The sequence below is a fragment of the Cervus elaphus genome, chromosome 15, assembly GCF_910594005.1.
Source record: "Cervus elaphus chromosome 15, mCerEla1.1, whole genome shotgun sequence".
NCBI classification, from domain to species: domain Eukaryota; kingdom Metazoa; phylum Chordata; class Mammalia; order Artiodactyla; family Cervidae; genus Cervus; species Cervus elaphus.
This window is the reverse complement of record NC_057829.1, coordinates 35,751,074-35,774,048: the sequence shown is the minus strand read 5'-3', so window position 1 is coordinate 35,774,048 and position 22,975 is coordinate 35,751,074. Positions and strand designations below refer to the sequence as shown.

General features: G+C 44.8%; 1 protein-coding gene across 1 annotated transcript in view; it reads right to left on the bottom strand.

The window, feature by feature from the left end:
* Nucleotides 1–22,975, bottom strand: part of SH2D4B (SH2 domain containing 4B) — a 74,785-nt gene that overhangs the window by 35,156 nt on the left and 16,654 nt on the right. The window contains exons 2-4 of the mRNA XM_043926257.1: nt 19,067–19,226; nt 17,446–17,593; nt 2,128–2,275 (exon numbers count right to left, since the gene is read on the bottom strand). Coding sequence (XP_043782192.1) covers nt 2,128–2,275; nt 17,446–17,593; nt 19,067–19,226 — 456 coding nt within the window. The remainder of the gene's footprint in view (nt 1–2,127; nt 2,276–17,445; nt 17,594–19,066; nt 19,227–22,975) is intronic.

Here is a 22,975-nt window from a genome sequence, read left to right as displayed (position 1 = left end):
ACTAGAGACAGCTCCTATACCCCAGAGCCTGCTGAAATTATTCAAACTAGCCTGTCTGAAGTGTTTACCCTGTCCTGCCTTACCTTTGAGGCTCCCCAGGTGGCGCTAGTGGTAAAGAACCCACCTACCAATACAGGAGACAAGAGACACTGGTTCAATCCCTAGGCCAGGAAGACCTCTTGGAGGAGGGCACAGCAACCACCCAAGTATTCTTGCCTGGAGAATCCCATGGACAGAGGAGCCCGGTAGGCTATAGTCCATGGGGTCACAAAGAGTCGGACATGACTGGAGCAACTGAGCTCGCACACACGCATGCCTTACCTTTCCCAATGACACCATAGTAAAGGCTCTTGCCCACTTTCTCTACTTGTTTCCTCTGCCTTTTGACTCACTCTGGTGCTTCCTGTGTGGCCCTGCATGGCATGCCATGCTCTCCATTTCTAGGAATCTGTGAGCAAAAACTTCTTGCAACAGTCATTTCCACATCTGCATGTCTATCCATACCTGGTTAAAGCAAGTCTCAAGTACGTATTAAAACACCACCTTCAAGCTTAGTTTCACTTCTTCTTTCCCACCTAACTTACCGCCCCCGACACTCTCCAAGATTAACAGCCACCTAAACATCTCTAATGGCTCAGACAGCAAAGAATCTGCCAGCAGTGCGGGAGACCTTGGCTTGATCCCTGGGTCAGGAAGATGCTCTGGAGAAGGGAATAGCAACCCACTCCAGTATTCTTGCCTGGAGAATTCCACGGACAGAAGAGCCTGGCAGGCTACAGTCCATAGGGTTGCAAAGAGTCAGATATGACCAAGTGATTTTCACTTTTCACATACATCTCTAACTTCCTAAGCACACCACATCCCTTTATCATATTCTGGGTCCTCCATCCTGACTCTTCATCCTCTTCTCCAGCCTCTTCATCCAATATCCCCATGCTCCCAGCAAGCCTCACTTTATAACTTCTCTTCTGGAATGACACCAGAATAGCCACCATGTGACCCAACAGAACGTGTGCCTTTTCCCTCAAAGCCCTTAGCCTGTGTGTCTAGGTATTGCCCAGCCTGCGAGTTCCTCCAAGATACAGACCATGATCTCTCATCTCTGGATTTCCAGGGCTTAGCACACTGCCAGAAAATTATTGGTAACTCAGTAAATGTAGAGTTTTACCCTTTAGTATAAGAAATCTCCCCAACAGGCAAGTAAGTTCCTTGAGGATGGAGCTCTTACCCTCTGGGTCCTTAGCAGAACCATATATATGGCTGACACAGGTTAAAGGCTTCTGGGCTAAGCGGATGAACTGGAATGATGACTGAGCAAATAGACAGGTGGGAGGAAAGTGGCTGAGAAAGCAGGCCGCCTCCCAGTCCCCAATAAGAAAGCTTAGGACCTTCCCGGTGTTCCAGGGCCTAAGACTTTGAGCTCCCAATGCAGGAAGCTTGAGTCAGGGAACTAGATCCCATATGCTGCAACTAAGAGTCTGCATGCTGAAAGGAAGATCCAGAAGACCTAATTAAACACTGCAGAAGGTGACTGCAGCCATGAAATTAAAAGATGCTTACTCCTTGGAGGAAAAGTTATGACCAACCTAGATAGCATATTAAAAAGCAGAGACATTACTTTGCCAACAAAAGTCCATCTAGTCAAGGCTATGGTTTTTCCAGTAGTCATGTATGGATATGAGAGTTGGACTATAAAGAAAGCTGAGCACCAAAGAATTGATGCTTTTGAACTGTGGTGTTGGAGAAGACTCTTGAGAGTCCATTGGACTGCAAGGAGATCCAACCAGTCCATCCTAAAGGAGATCAGTCCTGAGTGTTCATTGGAAGGACTGATGCTGAAGCTGCAACTCCAATACTTTGGCCACCTGATGCAAAGAGCTGACTCATTTGAAAAGACCCTGATGCTGGGAAAGATTGAAGGCAGGAGGAGAAGGGGATGACAGAGGATGAGATGGTTGGATGGCATCACTGACTCATTGGACATGAGTTTGGGTAAACTCTGGGAGTTGGTGATGGACAGGGAGGTCTGGCATGCTGCAGTCCATGGAGTCACAGAGTCGGACCTGACTGAGTGACTGAACTGGACTGAACTGAATTAATTTTTTAAAAAAAATAAGTGCTACTCACACTGTTCTTCCCACTCACGTTCCTCCTTCTCGCTGGGGTGGCTTTGCAGCTGGGCCTGCTTCAGGGTCCAGTAGAGTTCCTTCGCCCTCTGCTCTTCCTGGAGGCGAATCTGCTCTTCTCCTCGCTTCCTCTCCTCTTCCTCTTTCCTCTAAAAAACATCATGGGGACAGAATGACATTAGGTGATAGTAACAGGTCACAGGCAGGGCAGGGCTGAGTTGTCACGTGTAAAGGTGGCCAGAGGAGGCCACTCCAGACTCAGTCTCCACACACGTGAAGTGGTAACAGTTATATCTAATCAGGCCATGGTAAAGAGCAAATGACTTGAAGTATGTGAACCAAATATGTGAAGCTTTCTGCCATAATAAGAGAACTCTGGGTCACCCTTGGTCACACTTCCATTCTGGGGGAAGAGGGAAGTGGGCATGAGGAGGGGAGCCTGGTCTTCTTGGAGGCAAGTTAAGCAGGATATGATTATTGTTGTTCAGTCTCCCAGTTGTGTCCAGTCCTTTGCAAACCCATGGACAGCAGCACACCTGGCCTCCCTGTCCCTCACCATCTCCCAGAGTTTGCCTAAGTTCATGTTCATTGCATCAGTCATGCCAGCCAGCCATCTCATCCCTTGACACCCTCTTCTCCTTCTGCCCTCAATCTTTCCCAGCATCGGGGAATTTTCCAATGAGTCGCCTGTTCACATCAACCACCTTGTCGTGGCAAAGGTGCTTGCGTAACTCAGTGAAGCCATGCCATGCAGGGCCACCTAAGACAGACAGGTCACAGCAGAGAGTTCTGGCAAAACTTAATCCACTAGAAGCGGGCATGGCAAACCAGCCCAGTATACTTGCTGTGAGAACCTCATGAATTGCATAAAAGACCAAAAAGACATGACACCAATAGATGAGTCCTCCAGGTCTGAAGGTGTCCACTATCCTACTGGGGAAGAGTAGAGGATATGATTATATCTTAACCTTATTTCCAGAGAAGATATTTCAAAAAGAAAACAGTTTCAGGGGCCCCAAATCTCCAAATATTGTCCTGCTTTCAAGCTCCAAAAAGGCTGTGTGTATAATCCTTTACCTTTGTTTAATCAAAGCAACATGAACACACGTCAATCATGCATTATATGCCAGCAGGCTTGTTATTAAAAAAAAATTAATTCTCTAAACCACTTTACCCAATCTACCCCACTCTCATCTAGTGCCTAGAGGTCACCATTCTCAAGTATTTTAGGTTTCTTTTATGTGGTTATATCCATGTCTGAATAATGCTGCTAATTATTGATTCATTGATTCTAGATATTAACTACTACCTCTTTTTTATGGTACATGAATATTTAACACTTATATTTCCCACACTGGTGGTAAACCCATATTTTTCTTCTTATCACCCTCACAATAGATTTATATCACAATTCATAATTATATCAAAGATTGGTACATAACTAAATATAGTTCACAGGACTTCCCTGGTGGTCCAGTGGTTAAGAATCTGCCTGCCAATATGGGGACACAGGTTCGATCCCTGGTCCAGGAGGATCCCACATGCCCCAGAACAACTGTGCCCCACAACTACTGAGCCCAAGCTTTAACACCTGGGCTCTGCAACAAGAGAAGCCACCGCAATGAGAAGCCTGCACACCAGGACAAAGCGTAGCCCCTACTCACTGCAACCAGAGAAAACCCAGGCACAGTAATGAAGACCCAGTGCAACCATAAATAAATAAAATTTTTTAAATAAATATAGTTCACTGTAAAGCCATCAAGGGTTCCCCTGGTGGCTCAGTGGTAAAGAATCTGCCTGCCAACACAGGAGATGCACATTGGATCCCTGAGTTGGGAAGATCCCCTGGAGTAGGAAATGGCAACCCCCTCCAGTTATTCTTGCTTGGGAAAATCCTATGGACAGAGGAGCCCAGTGGGCTACAGTCCAGAGGGTCACAGAGTCAGACACAATTTAGCAACTAAACAATAGCAACATATATATAGCTAGATCTATATACATATTTTGTATCATATGTATATTATTTATATATCCATATAGAGTCATGTCTGAAAATATCTAAATGTTACCCTCGCATGTAACTGCTAGTCTAGCTAAGCATAGAATTTGATTAAAATCATTTTCCTGCAGAACTTGGAGGACTTCACTTCCTTATCTTCTAGCATCCAGTACTGCCACTCGGATTCTCATTCTGCATTAGGCACTACTTTTCTCTTTATCTCTGAATTCTGAACCTTTTTAATAGATGTGCCTTGGTGTGGAGTTTCTTTCATTGATTACTAGGCACTCACGGTGCTTTTGATTGGAGTTTCAGGTCCTTCTAGTCTACTACATCTCTGCTTAGGATTTTTCTGATAATTTCTCTCCTCTCATTTGGCTTTATTCTTTCTAGAACTCCTGTGTGTCAACTGCTGGACTTCTTGATTTGACCCTCTAAGTGCCTTATCCTTTCTCTCTTATTTCCTGCCTCTTGCCTTTTTGTTCTACTTCCTGGTTGATTTCACTGACTTTATCCCCCAAACCTTCCACTGAACTTTTTATTTCAGCTAGTACATTTACAATTCCCAAGCCCTCTTTTATTCTTTGCTGGTTCCTTTTTGCTTTGTGGCATTCTGTACTTGTTTCATAAATGCCAAAGCTCATCTCTGAGGATTTTAGAGATTTTTCTCCCTCATGTTCTGATGTAGCTCTATTTCTTCTGTTTTTGTTTGTTTTGTTTTGTTCTTTTCTTTAAAGTTTGTTTTATTTGGTACCTATCATTTGTGTCAGAGGTTTTCTTCTGATGTCTGATGTTCCCTGACTGCTCACAATTCAAAGAGGAAAGTAAGTGTATTTCTGAGGGACTTCCCTGGTGGTCCAGTGGTTAAGAATCCTCCTTGCAATCCAGGGGACACATGTTTGATTCCTGGTTGGGGAACTAAGATCCCACATGCCTTGCAGCAACTAAGCCCACACACCACAACTACTGAGCCTGCACACCACCATGTGTCATAACTAAAGACCCAAGGCAGCCAAATTAAAAACAAAAAAAGTATATCTGAAACAGAGACTCGGAGTGTGTAGTCGGGGTTTCCTTGGGTTTCACTCTAGGAAAACTGGATGAGGGATCAGCCACTTCACTGAGGACCCTCAGGTAGAAATACCTGGAGGTTCTTTCTCTGAAATTATTTGACATCTGTGTCCACCTGGGTGGTGTCTGACCACCAACATCCCAGGAGTTTGCACAGGAGGCAGACTACAAGCAGGACCCCTAGCCTGAGCCCCATGATTCATGAGAAACCAATGCTTTGAGGTACCTTTTTGCAAATTGTCCCTGCAAGTTTCCCAGGACTGTCCAGAAATAGTACCCCAGGACAGGCAGGGGCAACAGTAGGTTCAGGTAAGATGCCCCAAACCCAGATCAGGTCCCATTTAGCCCTTCAGGGTACTCTCTGACCCTCTCCTCCATGCAAAGCGTTAACCAAGTGCCCTATGGAGCTCCAGGATTCATAACTATGGAGTCATTCCCAGGTCCTGTGGCTAGGCCCTGGTTCCAGAAGGGTAGCCCAGCAAGCAGATGAATGTTCCTGGGCAACAGAATATTTTTATCATAGGATTGCCTGAGATTGGGCCACTGAAATAGAGTTAATAGGCTGAGTTTATGTAGTTCAAATTATTAACTTGCTATAGACAAAAACACCACCAAAAAAAAAAAAAATTACCAGTTCTGTATACTCTACAGGCAACCCTGACAGTAGGTTCCATGGGTCAGAGTTCAAACCTTTGCTTTTCCCCCTGATTCCTACCTGCCCCCACCTGTTCTCTCCACTTGTCCTGATACGCTGAGCCCCAGTGTTGTCCTTTCAACTCCTGGTCAGAGGGAGGGATGAAGTAGCCTGAAGAAACAGGTGAAAACAGGGAACTGAGGGTCCAGCCACTCCACGCAGAACTGTGCCACCAGTCCCTCACCCTCGGCACCATCCTTCACTGTACCCGCTGCCCCCGATTCTCGAGCCTGTGGGGTCTCTGGGCTGAGCTGATTCAGGACCACCAGCTCCCTTCCTGCAGGTGCCCCGCTAACCTCCCATCACTCTCCCTCTGTCTTCCAGAAACCAAATTTCTTTGGGCATTATTTTCATCTGCTCTTCCCTCCTCTCATTTTCTGTTCTTGTGGCTTATAATTTTTTCAGTCCGCTGATAGTTTAATGGATCAGGCAGAAAAAACAAAGAAGACGGGAACTGTGAGTTTTGAGCCCCTCGTTTAAAAAAGAAAAAACAAGGATTTTGTCACTTCTGAAATGACACAGATTGAGAATTTTTCTCCAATTCAACTATCACTTTTTTAAATTCTAAAAAAAGGCAAATTCCTAATGACCCACTCTCTAGGAGTTAGGAATTAAGGGATAAAGATGTTAAGTGGCTTCTCCAGTCATTCGCCAAATCCTTACTGAGCACCTAGGAGACTCTGCCTGCTCCAGGCACTGGGGATATAGCCATGAAAAAGGCACTTAGCCCCACTCTCTCAGAGCTTGCCTTCCAATGACAGAAAAACACTCATCAGGTAAAATAAAAAATATATCAGAATATCAGAAGTATTATATTATATACATTATACTGTTATATATCATATTACATATAATATTTATAGAATACACTATACAATATATCATATTATATAATAAAGTATACAGAGAATTAAAACAGGCTAAGTGATCAAGTCTAGGCAGCTACTTTAGACAGCATGACCAGAAATCCTCTCAGAAGGGGCTGATCTGAGACCTAAATAATAAGGCTGATGAGTGAATCTCAGGGAGAAGAAATTTCTAGAGAGAGAACCACAGGTGCAATGGCCCCAGCATTGGAAATGGGTTTGGCATGTTTGAGTAGGGAATTATCCACTACAGCTGGAAGGAAAACAAGCCAAAATTCTATCTTTAATGAGTTTGAGATGCCATCTGACATCCAAGAGACCTGCTATGGGTAGTGGGATGCATAAGCCTGGGACTTAAGGGTCCCAGGGACTTAAGCTCAGGCTGCAGAGGTTGACTGAGAGGCCCTCTGCATGGGGGTGATGTTTCTCAGCCACGGACTTGATGTTATCAATGAGAGAAAGAAAGCAGATCAGAGAAAACAGCCAGAATGCCTTGGGGCACTGAGCCACTTATAAGTTGAGAGAAAGAGTTGGAGCCAGAAAATGAGACTGAGAGGGCAGACCAAGGGGTAAGATAAAAACCCAGAGTGGGCTATGTCTGTGGGGGAAGCTGAGAGAAAAAAGGGGTGGTAAGCAGAGCTGCAGGCTACTGAGACACAAGGATGACAGAGAAGCACCAAGGGACCGCAGAACGTGGTCTCAGGACCACGTGATGTGAGATCTTGTCAACAGCAGCCCTGGTGGAGCGGATGGGCAGCCATCCAGGCAGCATTGGGAGGGAGAGGAAATAACCACAGACAACCCCTTTCAAGACATTTCCTTTTAAAAATGAGCAGAGATAGGAAGCAGCAGCCAGAGAGGGCTGTGGGGTTAAGCTAGAAAAGGGAAGATGAGTTGGTTGGTTTTAAGATGCAAAATACTAGAGCAGAGAGTTAATGACGGATGCAAAACTGGAACCAAAGTCTGTCTGCCTCCAAAGCAGAAAAAATTGAATTTTACCCCAAAGTTGTATTTCACTTTCATCAGTCACTAGTATCTCAGCAGCATAAAAATGAAGCGTCACACTAGCACGGCACTTCACAGTTTACAAAGTGGGTTTCCCATTCCTCCCCCAGGAATCCTTAATCGGATTGTGGTAACCACATTGCTCAATACACAGGGCACTAACCAAGACAGCTTCCATCAGGAACTATAGATCTATCATCCACCCACAGAAGTCTTCCAAACAGCAGTGATCTCAGGGAAATTACAGACAGTTGACGCATGTCAGAGTCAGAGTGCTTTCAACCCCCCAGTCCTACTTCCTTGTGAGGATACTAGCTTTCCCAGCTGCCATAACAAAGCACCATAGACGGGGGCAGGTAGGCTTAAACAACAGATATTTATTGTCTTGCAGTTCTGGAGGCCAGAAGTCCAAGACCAAAGTGTCAGCAGGGTTGATTTCTTTCTGAGCCCTCTCTCCTTGGCTTATAAACAGCCATCTTCTCCCTTTGTCCTCACACATGGTCTTTCCTCTGTGTTCATGCATGTCTCTGTCCAAATTTCCTCTTCTTTTAAGGGTAACAATCATATGGATTTAGCTTGGACTATAGCCCGCCAGGCTCCTCAGTCCATGGAATTCTCAAAGCAAGAATACTAGAGAGGGTTGTCATTCCCTTCTTCAGATCTTCCCAACCCAGGGATCGAACCCAGGTCTCCTGCGTGGCAGGCAGATTCTTTACCATCTGAGCCACCTTGGAAGCCATTGATTCAGGGCCTGCCCTAAAAACCTCATTTTAACTTAATTTCCTCTATAAAGACCTTTAGGTTCAAATACAGTTACATCCTGAGACCCTAGGGTTGGGACTTCAACATATGTATTTTAACTGGACACAATTTGGCCCATAACAAGGAGACTTAGTACCCCCAGAAAAGGGTTATGACTGGTATACCATAGATAAATGGCATTTGACCCAAAATATAGATAAATGGCATTTGACCAACCATCTAAAATTAAATACAGTGTTCCTACTTCAACCAGCTGCGGCCAACAGGAAGCAGCATGGTAAATGGCAGCGCCCACTTCCCTCCCCACCCACTCCTACCCCAACTCCACAACTTTTATTCTACTCTCTGCTTCTACAAGTCCAACTTTGTTAGACTCCACATTTAAGTGGAATAACTTACTTACATTTAAGTAAGATCATGCAGCATTTGGCCTTCTGTGTCTAGCTTATTTCACTTAACATAATATTCTCCAAGCTCATCTGTATTGTCACAAATGTCAGGATTTCCTTCAGTTTTAAGACTGAATAATATTTTTCTGTATATACACATATACTATTTTTAAAAATCTATCTATAGATACTTTAGCTGTGTGGCAAAAAGGCACAAAGCTTCAGTTAGTTATATAGAATGAAAAAATTCTGGAGCTTTAATGTACAGCAGGAGGACTATAAATGAATACTGTATTTAATGGACACGGGTTTGAGCAAACTAGTGCTCTCATCACAGAAAAAAAAAGTAGGTGAGGTGATGGATATGTTAATCAGCTTGATTGTGTCACCATTTCATAATGTATATGCATATCAAAATGTCACATTGTACACCTTAAACTCATACAATTTTGATTTGTCAATCACACCTCAATAAAGATGGAAGAAAATTTACTACCAGTAAGTAAATAAATAGACAGATAGACAGATGGGTGGCATTTCCACAGTTCACTCAATTCTTTTCTCCTGAGAATGGGACAACACCAGAAACCTCGGAATTCCCTGGTGGTCCAGTGGCTAAGACTGTGCTCCCAAGCAGGGGGACTGGGTTTCATCCTTGGTCAGAGAATTAGGTCTCACATGCCACAACTAACAGTTCCCATGCCATAACTAAAGATCAAATAAGTAAAGAAAGAAACAAAGAAATACTTTTCAAAGAGAGCCAGAAACCTGCATCAACCTCCACCTCAAAGGAACATGACCGGTCACTTACTGTGGCAAAGGTAAGCTCTTCACAGAGATGAGCTGACAAAAGAAGACATTTTCCACCACAAATAAAGAGTATTGCATCATCCTCACCCTGGTTTTGCAAAAATACTCAACCTTTACAGCTGAAATTCCCTGAAAACTCTCACTGTTGCTACTTTCAGAATCCTCTGGCCCATCTGTGATCACTGAAGAAAAGGCCATCTTTCTTTGATTTAGCAGCGGAAGGCCAATACAGCCAAAAGGCAGATAGGCAAACACTCGCCTTCCACCTCAGGAGTCGATTGCCTTTTTCTGGCAAGCCCAAAGCCCTCTGAGCTGTCCAGCTGATTCAATCCCCCTTCTCCTGATAACCCATCAGTAACAGCACACCACAGGAGCCCACAGATGCCCAGTCCGTCTCACCCCAATGGAAAATGTCATGAAGACACATGCTTTTTCTGGAAGGCATAGTCCTTTTTGGTTTTGGCCTGGCCCCAATGATACCATCATGTCTTGTAGGACAATGTGCTCCCAAAGGACAGGGCCAGACCTGTGTTGTTCATTCTTCTATCACCAGTACCCCGCACAGGGCCAGGTAGATAGTAGCTGCTCCATAAACACTGACCAGAAGAGCGAGTGAATTAATGAATTTGTTAGGGGAAGGAAGCACACTGATTGAAACCGCCCACCCTGGCCAGGCACCAGAGTAACCATTTGCATGAGTTGTTTTATGACAGGAGATCCTGATAAGGAATACGGAACTAATAAGCCACCACCAACCGGAAGAGTTCGGGAAAGGTCAAAAGGAGACACCACGTGTCCGTCCACCTCCCAGAATCCCTCTCGCTAGCATCCATCCTGGCTGAGCGATGCATGCGCCACCAGGAAAGACTGAATTAGAATGATTGGCCAAAGACCACACGGAAACTAATCCCATCACCATAAATCCCCAGACTGTGAGCCACTCGGCAGAGCAGTTCTCCTGGGTTCCCCTACCCTACTGCTCTCTGCCTGGGCGCCCTTCCCAATAAAATCTCTTGCTTTGTCAGCACGTGTGTCTCTTCAGACAATTCATTTCTGAGTGTTAGACAAGAGCCCAGTTTCGGGCCCTGGAAAGGGTCCCCCTTCCTGCAACAAATTGATGAAGAGAGGGTTTGTGATGATCCGTGATGAGGAAAGGGTAAACCGCCCCATGCTGTGTCTTGTTGATGCCAGCCTTGTCCAAGAGAAATTCAGAGAAAGTCTATAAATGTTTGAGAGAAAATAAAGCAGGAATAGCGTCTCTGGTTGCAGAGCATGTCGTGAGGTGGCCAAAAGGAACTCCAGCCTTAAAGGAGAAAGAACAAAAAGAGAATGGCTTTGAATAGAAAACAGGGGAAAATGAAAGGACAGCTTAGCTGTACCGAGTCTGTTCCCCATCAGGGAAACCAGGAGGAGGCAGGACGAGGTAGGAGACTTACAGGTTGGGAAGGGAGGTCACAGGCCCCGCGGGTGAGGGACAGAGCAGGAGCCCTGCTGCCCACGTTCTGAGGTTGGAAGCAGAGAGAGAAGCATCCAAACACAGTCTGAGGAGTTTAAAAAAAAAGGGGAAAAATGCAAATTTTATCAGGCTCCACGACCTTTTTACTAAAAAAAAAACTTCTGTATGCATGTAAATTGCATTTAAATAGTGCCAGCCACTCAACTGGTAAAGAATCAGTCTGCAATGCAGGAGACCCCGGTTTGATTCCTGGGTCAGGAAGTTCCCATGGAGAAGGGATAGGCTACCCACTCCAGTATTCTTGGGCTTCCCTGGTGGCTCAGATGGTAAAGAATCTGCCTGCAATGCAGGAAACCTGAGTTCAATCCTTGGGCTGGGAAGATCCCCTGGAGGAGGGCATGGCAACCCACTCCAGTATTCTTGCCTGGAGAATCCCCATGGACACAGGAGCCTGGTGGGCTACAGTCCATAGGGTCGCAAAGAGTCAGACACGACTGAGTGACAAAGCAGTGTCAGCCATAACAGAATGTTGTTTAAAAAACAAAACAAAACAAAACAGGTTTCTAGCTATCTGTAGCTCCTATTTTGAAACTCCCTCTTTAACCCTACACAAGGTTCTGGGATTTATCCCCCCTATTTTCTGGATTTCCTATGACCAGGAAAATTCACAGAATTTGCTGGCATCCTCAACTCAGGCTCCCCAGGCAAACTCCCTCCACCACCAAGTTTCTCATATAGGTTCTCTCCTCTCCTCCATTCCCCACTCTTCTCTGTCCTGGATGGAAAAACAAAACCAACAAACACCAACCTCAGCACGACCGTTCCAAGAACATTCTCTCTCCTCCAAGCCTGAGCGTCCTTCCCAGCTCCCCATGCAAGAGGGTGGTACCATATAGCCATCCCTCCACCTGGGGCTCAGATGCCTTGCTCTCTGCTTTCCTTCATGTGTTAAGTCATTTCAGTCATGTCCAACTCTTTGTGATTCCATGGACTGTAGGCTCCTCTGTCCTCCCGCCAGGCTCCTCTGTCCATGGGATTTCCCAGGCAAGAAAACTGGAGTAAGTTGCCATGCCCTCCTCCAGAGGATCTTCCCGACCCCAGGATCAAACCTAAGTCTCTTCCAGTCACTCAGTCGTGTCTGACTCTGCAACCCCATGGACTGCAGCACGCCAGGCCTCCCTGTCCATCACCAACTCTGGGAGTCTACTCAAACACATGTCCATTGAGTCGGTAATGCCTCTTAGGTCTCCTGCATTGGCAGGCAGGTTCTTTACCACTAGCGCCACCTACCAACATCTGACTGATTGTTGATTTCACCACCAACGTTTCTTTGTCCGTCCCCTTTATCTCTTCACAGTCCAAGACTCTGTCCAGACCCTCATCATTTCCCACTTTGACCATTGCAAAGATCTCCTAATTGGCTCCCCCTCACCCTAAATGTTCATCACCTGAATCACACCACCAGTTTTCCTCGTAAAACATGATCCAAACATGGCCCTCTGGATACGTGCAGGTCTGCTTTGCCCACAGAAAATAGTCCACCTCCTTAGCATAGCATTCAAGGGCCTCACACAGGTCTTTCCAGGTTTTTGTCTGTCTCCACCCATCATGTGCTTTTTTCTCTCCTCCAGCAGATCATTTCTCATCCCACTTATCTCCTTTCCATTTCCTGTCTTTATTTGTGCAGGGTTCCTGGAAGGACCTCTGCCCTCTAAGGTGCCGCCGGTCATGGTTGGGGCTGAGTGGCTGCTCACAGAATTATCTCTTCCCTGGCACCTTGTAAGCTTTTTGAGAACAGGGAGTTTATTACTACCACCACTACCCTCCTCCAAACAACCTCCACTTCTGGTCTCAGGGGAAAAAAGCATTAAATTAGATGAATGTTATCGGTGCATTGCTGCATGCAAGATTCGTGTTATGTTAGCATCTTCATGTAGGAAGACACAATAAAAATTATCTAAACCAATCTCTAACCAGATGCGTAAATCCCTTTGGCAAAGCTGTTGCAGTTTTCTATTGCTAAGTATTATAACAACAAGCTATCAGCAAAATTTAGTGGCTTAAAACACAAACGTTTTATGTGCTTGAGATTCTGTAGATACTAGTTCAGGCCGGGCTTGGCTGGGTGGCCTTTCAGCTCCACATTATGTCAGTCATGGTTGATTACTTGGCTGAGGTCATTGACTGGAAGAACCACAAAGGCTTCACTCATGTGTGTGCTGCCTAGGTGCTCCTTCATATAGCCTCTCTTTAGCTAGCCTGGGTGTCTTTGCAGCTAGCCTGGGAGCCTAGGGCAGGAGGGCTTCTTGTAAGGCAGCTTCCAAAAGAGAGCCTTGCCAGAGGGCACAATCTGCTCTTATCCATCCTCGGAATTTACACACAGTCATTTCTACTGCACCCTACAGACCAAGGCTAGCCACAAGGTCACAGAGGCTCAGCGGTGGGGAACCAGACCCCTCCTTTCAAAGGGAGGAGAGGCCAAGAATTTGCTACCAGGCATATTTAATTCACCACTGAAACCTTCTCAGATACTTTTTTTCAGCCTACACATAACCACTTCCTGTGATGGAGAGCCTGTCAGAATACAAGGGAGGTTCATTCACAGACAGCTCTGCCAGAAAATGGGGCCTCCCAGGTGGCTCAGTGGTAACAAATCTGCCTGCCAAGGCAGGAGATGCAGTAGACATGGGTTCTATGCCTGGCTGGGGAAGATCCCCTGGAGAAGGAAATGGCAACCCACTCCAGTATTCTTGCCTGGAGAATTCCATGGACAGAGGAGCCTGGCGGGCTACAGGCATGTAGCAAAGAGTTGGATATGATTTAGCAACGAAGCACGGACGCACTGACAGAAAATATCTCAGCTCATTTACAAGGAACGTCCAGCCCCAGTGTCTGATCTGATGTTCCTTAATGAGCCTTCCAAGGCCTCAAAGATGCTACTTGCACTTCTGAGGCTCCTCAAAGCAGACATAGTTACTAACACATTTATATGTGTTCACACAGAAAAAACACATACAAAAAAAAAAAAAACCCACACAATAACGATAACCTTTGGAAATAACACAAAAGCCTGCATTTGGGTTCCTCAGTGAACATGGGGCCTGGCCACATGGCTTTACTGATTCCTCCATAAACCCCAACACAGAGCCAGCATACAATTTCTATCCCTCAATCACTGAGATCCTCAAGGAGAACATCAGAGAATCTCTGCTGGGAACCAAGCCCCAAGACTCCAGCTCCGCCAAGCTACCCTCCCAGCATCTGGGACTCGGCCCACCTCTGGGGAGGAGGGAGGCCAGGGATTGGAACAGGTGATGCTCACTGCTGGAGGCATGTGAAAAGTACTGGTTTTCTTCCCCAGTAGACTTAAATTGTTGCTGTTTAGTTGCTAAGTCATGTTGGATTCTTTTGCGACCCTATGGACCGTGGCCCACCAGGCTCCTATGCAAAATCCAGCAATACAAACTAAGTATCTCTCCAGTGTGGATGGAATTTGAGCCACTACTATGGAATTACATCGTTAATTTCAATCAATGTAACAATGATTATTGTGGCTATGACAGGAAATGTCCTTCTTTGTGGGAGATGCACACTGAAGACTTAAGGTTTGATGAGGACGCTCCCAGGCCAATGACAGGCATTGTTTTAAAACCTTGTTGGACCACAGTCTCACTCTTTTGTTTCCACGTTGTCTGTGGCTGCTTTTGTGCCATGATGTCTTAGTTGAGTAGTTGTGACAGAGACTGCATGACCCACAGAGTCTAAAATATTGACTATCTGCTCCTTTACAGAAAATAGTTTGCCAACTCCTGGGTTAGAGAGCACTGTGTCCGCAATTTTCTCTCAAACTGTTTGACAGCAACAAAAAAGTGCAAGTATGTATATGTGACTGTGTGTGCACCTGTGGGTATGCATGTGTGGATGGAGAAAGAAAAGCAAAGAGCATGAAATCGAGGCAAAATATTAATAATTGGTAAATGTAGGTGGATAATCGGAGAAGGCAATGGCACCCCATTCCAGTACTCTTGCCTGGAAAATCCCATGGATGGAGGAGCCTGGTAGGCTGCGGTCCTTGGGGTCGCTAAGCGTCGGACACGACTGAGCGACTTCACTTTCAATTTTCACTTTCACGCACTGAAGAAGGACATGGCAACCCACTCCAGTGTTCTTGCCTGGAGAATCCCAAGGATGGGGGAGCCTGGTGGGCAGACGTCTATGGAGTTGCACAGAGTCAGACATGACTGAAGTGACTTAGCAGCAGCAGCAGGTGGATAATATTAATATGTGAGTATTCACATCATTTTTCTTCCCACTTTTCTCCAAGTTTGAATTTTTTTTAAAAGAAGTGTCTTGAGAGTAAATATTCCTTCACTTAAAAATGCAAAAGAATCTCCTACAAAAAAGTGCAACTCATGGGAAAGTCAAATAAGGAGACCAGTAACAATGTAAATCTGTGGCTAGCAGTTGCAGTAGGTTTAAAAGTAATGAGCACAATCACGATAGCAATAAAAATATTAAACATAAAATTTAAAAGAAAAGAAACATAGAGTACCTAAAGAAAACAATAAATTTAACCCAAGTCCAAAAAATAGAAGCCCACAAGAACATATGTCATTGAGAATGTTTGGGATTGGGTGGCCAGTGCATTTAGAGGTATTAAAAAAAAAAAAACTGTATCAAAGATAAAAAAAGAAACTTTGGATAAAAGAAAGAACTTACCACATTCCTGAGTAAGATTTAATGATTCAATATTATAAAAAATGTTCATCTTCCACAAATGCAACAATAGTACTGATGCAATTCAATGAAAACCACCACATGGTTTTTTTGGATATAGGGGAGAAAAGGATACTGAGAAAATAATTCAAAAGTAGCTCTAATGGGAAAAAAATGGATGAGATTAGCCAAGGACATTTTAGAAATGAAGAATAATGATACACTCTAACTTTAATAGATGGTAAAATTTATGTTAAGGTTACATATAATTAAACAATTACATCTGGCTCAGGAATAATCAGTCAAAGAAGAAAAATCCACAAAAGGATCCAAAAGTAAGTAAGAAGTAAGAATCAAGGCAGGAAATCCAATGAGAGGAGAGAGGATGATTTACATAGTAAATGATGTTAGCATAATGGGCTAGCCATTTGGAATAAAATAAAGTGAGAGCCATATATCATACCACACAGCAAAGTGAAGGAAAATTGAGTACAAAGAAATGAAATCTGAAAAGACATACAAAGCAATGTAGATTAGTATTTTTATAAGCTTGTGATGGTCTTTCTATGCATAAAACAAATAATAGAGAACAAGATCCATATAGTTGGCTAATAAAAATTTTAACCTTCTGTACATCATGAACCACTATAACCAAAATTAAGAAAACAGCAACAACACTGAGAAAAAATATTTACAACAGAAATTATATTAAAAGGCCAATGTCCCCATTATCTAATCATTATAGGGGGAAAGTTTTTAAAAATTCAAAAATGGGCAAATGCCATTAATATACAATTCACAAAAATGTACAACTGCTGAGATTCAGCATGATTCTTGTTTTTTCTTCTTTTGGTTTATAGTATTTTCTGAGTTTTCTACCCCCTCAAAAATATATGATTCCTACATAACAAAAAAAAAACCTCAAAATAGGAATCAGAAGAAAAAATATTAACCTAAGCTTTTTTTTTCTTTTTAACCTAAGCTTTTTTTTTTTTTCAGGAAATTTAAGCTTCTTGCTACAGGATAAAGCTCCTTTATCAGCTCCAAACTCTGAGTCTCAGAATGAGCAAACATACAAACAATGTCCTATCCTGAGCAGAAAAATTTACATTTTTCATTTCCTTGAATCCTCCAAAAATCTCAAGGAGAGTGTTGTTATTATGAATATTACAAACAAGAAGCTCAGAGAAGTTCAGCAAGCTTCCCAAGGTCACACAGCAGTGAGCAATAGAGTTGGAACTGGATCCCAGGCTGGTCTGACCACAGATTCAGCTCTCCTCAGGCCCCATTTCAGGACTCTTGGCTTGGGACGCAGAGGGCTGGGTTCTGATCCTGGCTCTGTCCCCAAACCAATCACCACTACACACAGTCTCTTCCCTATCTGACCCTCAATTTCCTCATCTGTACAAGGAAAAGTGAATTAGCCAAGATGGTATGTCAAGTTCCTTCCTACTCAGACATGTCTGATTTCTATTCTCATAAAGCACGCATTGACCAAGTCCAACCAGAGGTCAGCCTGGGGGTTACACTGACATCCAGGCACTGGCCCACCTTGAATTCCTCATGGATGCGCTCCTCCAGGACTTTGGCAGCTTTGCGGTCCTCCATCTCCACCTTCCACTTCTCTGCCAGGATCCGGGCTTTCTCATTGGCCAGAGCATCCCGGAACTTTTTGGTGATCTCTGCCTCCTTCTGTCTCCTTTCAAGAGAACACCCGCAGGTATCAGGAGGTATGGGAAAATAAGGGACCACAAGCCAACAGAATTTCAAATAAAAACCATACCCAATCATTCTTGGTCTATCAGAATGGCAAGTATCTGAGGTTCACAAATGTTGGCAAAGGTGGGGAAAAAAACAGTTTCTCTCCTGTACAGGAGTGTAAATCAGCAGAACTGCTCTGGAAGCCAGGAAAAAAAAAAAAAAACTCAAGAATCCCATTTCTTGCTTGAGTTTACAAAGGTGTAGGGAGATACACATTAGAGGATTTTTATAACATTAAAAAAAATGGCAAACAGCACAAGTGTCCCTCAACAGGACCAATAAGTTGGGTTCCTCATGTAATGGGAGACTACACAGTTACCTTGAATAATGCTGTGGGATCTACAGTAATCAATTTACCAAGGTGTGAATAAAGCACTCTACAGAGCAGGTTTTGCCCTAATGCTCATCATGCTTATCTGAGGTTATGGGTATGGAGTTGTTCTTTAATTAATTCTTTATAGTTTTCAATATTGGTTATATGTCACAATTTTTAAATTATTTTTTATTGAAGAATAATTGCTTTACAGAGTTTTGCTGTTTTCTGTCAAACCTCAACATGACTATATGTCACAATTTTATTATTAGAACATTGTCATTGGGCTTCCCTGGTGGTCCAGTGGTTGGGAATCTCCCTGTCAATGCAGGGTACCAGGGTTCAATCCCTGGTCCAGACAGATCCCACATACGAGGGACAACTAAGCCCACGCGTCACTCAGCCTGGGCTCTAGAGCCTGCGTTCCGCAACAAGAGAAGGCGCCACAATGAGAAGTCCTCTCGCTGCAAGTAGAGAAAGCTTGCATACAGGACGGAAGACCCAGTGCAGTCAAAAACAACAACAACAAAAACACTGTGATTAAAAATTGTGGGAAAAATGTGGGCACCGACCTCATACAAACTTCCAAGTTTAGCAAAAAATACGTCATATGTTGTTTATGAAAGAAGTCTGACCCTGCCAGTATCAGTAGAGGCTTCAGTGTCCATCTTGTGTGAAAAACAGAGGTAACACAAAGAGGAACAAGAAGACTTTAAGAGGGATATTCAAATTGCTCTGCTGTCCTAAGGACAACTCAGTGAGGGAAGAGGCGAAAGAATATCAAAGGTATTATCTCAATAAAGCCGACTATATAAAAAAGGTGTTGTGGTACCCAAACCATAGATGTAGAAAACTGAGGCCTTAAATCACCTCCCCACTAATGAGTGGAACCGGGACTTGAACCACAAGGCCTACCTGATGTAACACTAGTTCTTTGGTCACCTAATGTAGCACAGCTCCAAACAGCCTGCCAGCTGCCTAGCGCCACCTCCTCATTCCCACCCATAATCTATTATCCTGAATTTGAACCCACCCCAAGCCTCCGTGTTCAGGCACCAACACCCACCCCCAACCTCAACACCCACTGGCCCCTCTCACCAGAGTTCCTCAGCTTCCCGCTGCGCCTGCAGCCGCGCTCTCTCTGCAATCAGCTCCTCAGAGATCTCTTCATAGGGCTTGTCGCCGGGACCTTCTCCCATGATCCAGACCCAGACCTCGCCATCTGCCCCCAGCAGCCACTGGATGTGCTTGTCACTCGCTGCCTCACAACAGGAGGAAGAAAGAGAAGGAAGGAAAAACCAAAAAAGGTCAGAGCTGTAATGAGTGAGGAATGACCTGGGCTGACCAGGGGTGCACAGCCATCACACCACCCTACAGAACATTGTCATCTGCAAAGAGGATGCCAGACAGAGATTGACCTGAGTGCAGTTCCACAGCCATCTTCCCCTCCCATTCCCTCTAGGGAGCAATATGGCAGCCAGGTCAGCCTGCTGGAACAAGTGTTCAGGGCTGGAACTGGTGTCCAAAGCCCAGAGACCCTGAGATCTTCAGCAGAGCAGATATCCGGTGACTCACTGAAGGAAGACTTGTGTCACTTCCAAGCCAAGGCTTCCCTGGTGGCTCAGATGGCAAAGAAGCTGCTTGCAATGCAGGAGACCTGAATTTGATCCCTGAGCAGGAAAGATCCCCTGGAGAAGGGAATGGCTTCCCACTCTAGTATTCTTGCCTGGAGAATTCCATGGACAAAGGAGCCTGGTGGGCTACAGTTCATGGAGTTGCGAAGAGTTGGACAATACTGAGCAACTAATACTTTCATACAAGCCAAGGCACTTCGGAGCCAAGGATCTTCTAAGTGTTCTCTCTCTCTCATCTCTCATCTCTATCTATCATCTCCCCTGTCTGTTGACTAGAAGCAGAGAATTGGAGATGGTGGTGTTGCAAGATGAAGCAGCTGGCCCCTGAGTCTCCATGACCCACATCAGCCCATAACCTGAGCAAGAAATAAATTTGTGTTGGATTAAGTCACTGAGATTTTTCAGTCTGCCTGTTCTAATAGATTCCATTGATAACCATGACTAAAATGGAGATCGACCCCAAAGTGGAGTACTGGCTACAACAAGAATATCAACTGACTGTCACTGCTTTAGCAGTGGTGTTTAGCAGGCTGGCTGGCTGCAGATTCATGTGATGCAGGAGCAAAGTATCTGGTAAAGCTGTCAGACACTATAACTTAAAATGGAGACCGTCGTACCTTCTGAACTTGTCCCTCTAAGAGAGGAGGTTGGAAAACACAGCACTGGGAGTATGCATTAGTTGCTAGGCGCTGTGTTTGGCAAGATGTTAAGGGAAAGAAATGAGTTAAAAAAAGAATTCAGCGGACTTCCCTGGCAACCAGTAGTTGGGCTCCACTGCAGGGTGCACAGGTTCAGTCCTGGGTTGGGGAACTAAGATCCCACATGCTGGGTGGTGCAGACAAAAAAATTTTTAATTATTATTATTTTTTTAATTTAACTGTTTAAAAAACAGAAAGAGTTGAGCCCAAGGTCATGCTCTCAGCCTTCAAGTGAGCACGGCAGGCTGGTTCCTGGGAGACATGAGACTCCTATGAAGGGCAACTCCTCAGAGACCGTAACAAACCTTCCCTGGACAGCCTGGAACACCTCCACCCAACCTTCCCTTCCCTCTCCTTCACTCAAGGTCATGCCTGCACTGACTACAGCGCAATGGCTCTCCCAGCCTCCTCCAGCTCCCGGTCCTTTTTCTCTCACAGGTGTTTCCTGAATAAAACCCTTGTGTAATTGTCTCCCACCCTTGTCTCTGTTCCGGAGAGAAGCCAGGCTAAAACAAGACACGAAGGGTGCAGTCTTTCACACGTATTTTTCAAAGAGCCTAAATGTAGATGACCTTCAGTTGAAAAGTAGAGGCATGGGGTAAAGAGGCAAAGGAAAACAGGCAATTTTTGAAATATATCCAGAGAAGAATCTTAGCTGTTGCTCCTGGCACATGGAAGCAAAGAGATCAGAAGCCTACTAAGTCTCTGAGTCTGGACTCAAGGACTTAAACAACTTTTGGGCACCCAACCTCGAGGACTAAGAGGCAGGTTTCAAAGGCTATATCTACACGGTCCAAGGAGGATGAGATTCTCTATACTCACTTCGGATGCAGCCAAGGGGAATAATGAATAAGGAGGAGCCTCCAGGGTACAGTCAGTGTCCATTCAAGGTCATCCTTTCACTGCCAGGGCAGGAGGTCCTCAGAGTCTGACCTGGAGGACTTCATGATGCTACAGACTAGTGACTAAGTGGGGCTCATACTCCCGCCTTTTCCACAGTGGACGTTCTGACCCTGTTCCCCCCACTGTGTATCATGTCTCGAGGGTGTGAGGATGACATGTCTTTTGAGCCACATCAGGACCTTAGCGAGCCTAATGCCGTACACATGTGGACTGTGGACTCTGGGCTGATGCAGTGACCAGGTAAGACTTGCAGGCGCCCCCATTAAGGAGGCAGGGAGTGTATCTATGCAAAGAAAAACAAATGCATGGATGACTAGAATGACAGTTTGTGACAGTGACCACACTATGTCCAGCCACCCACCTCCTCTCCCTAAGCCCAGCAGATGACCACTTTTCTCAGGTTCCCTTCAATTCCCTGGGGCCACATGACTGAATTCTAGTCTATGAAACGTCAGGGGAGTGACTTGTGCCACTTTCAGGCTAAAGCTGGTCAGTGTGCCTTTTTCCACATTCTCTTTCCCATCCACCCAGCAGGAAGTTGACGACTCCAAGATGGTGGAGAAAAAAGAGGCCTGATCCACGAGTCAGTGTTCGAAGGCGAGCCATGCCACAGCTACCCAATCCACATCAAGCTGTGACGTAGTCAGAACTAGACCTCCGTTATGGTAACTCACTGAAATTTCGGAATTTATCTATTGCAGACGGCAGCATTAACTCCCCTGGCTGATATATAAAGGCATTATTATCTTTTTAGTATGTTAAAAGCAATACAGTGCTAGAGGAATGTAAGTTTAATTATGACTCATAGAAGCAAGGAAGCAACTACTACTAGAATTGCAGAACTTCCAAATTAAAAGTGGGCAAAGGTACATGATAATAGGTTTGTCAATCCTGTAAAAATAATTAAAAGGAAAAGAGAAAACAACAGAAAATGAGTAGCTATCATAGCAGGCACTATCAGTAACCTCCTCACCATCCATTCCAGCCACCTTCCTCCCTTGCTGCTACTGCTACTGCTAAGTCACTTCAGTCGTGTCCGACTCTGTGCGATCCCATCCCTGGGATTCTCCAGGCTAGAACACTGGAGTGGGTTGCCATTTCCTTCTCCAATGCATAAAAGTGAAAAGTGAAAGTGAAGTCGCTCAGTCATGTCTGACTCTTCGAGACCCCAAGGACTGCAGCCTACCAGGCTCCTCCGTCCATGGGGTTTTCCAAGCAAGAGTACGGGAGTGGGGTGCCATTGCCGCCTCCCTTGCTAAAAATCCTAATTTGTTTGGGAAGTAACAAGAGATCCCTTCGTTTCAGGAAAGGCAAGTTTCTACTCCAGCCTCAAAGGACAAATGAAATTGGTCTAAACCCATCACATAATATTATTTTCAATGGCAAGTAGTCGACCTAGGAGTGACCAGTCATCCCCACTTTTGACAGAGAAGATGCGGGCAGAAGTCCCAGTGAAAGGCTTTCTTGTTCTAAACAAAAGGTGAACACTTCTTAGGAGAAATAGTTTCACTCTTTCCTCATTTACCTCCCCTCATTCTTCTTGGTTGGAATGAAGAAGTGATGTCAGGAGCTGCTGGAGGACTTTTTCAGCCATGAGGAAGACAGCCACACACTAGAGATGAGTAAGCAGAAACGTGAGAGGAGATGAGGCCTTGACGCTCTGACTGAGAAGCTAAACTAATATATCCACTGCAGTACACCTCCAGACTTCTTATCATTTAGGAAAATTGAGGAACTCCAAGCAATAAAGTTCTTTAATTATTAAACGAAAT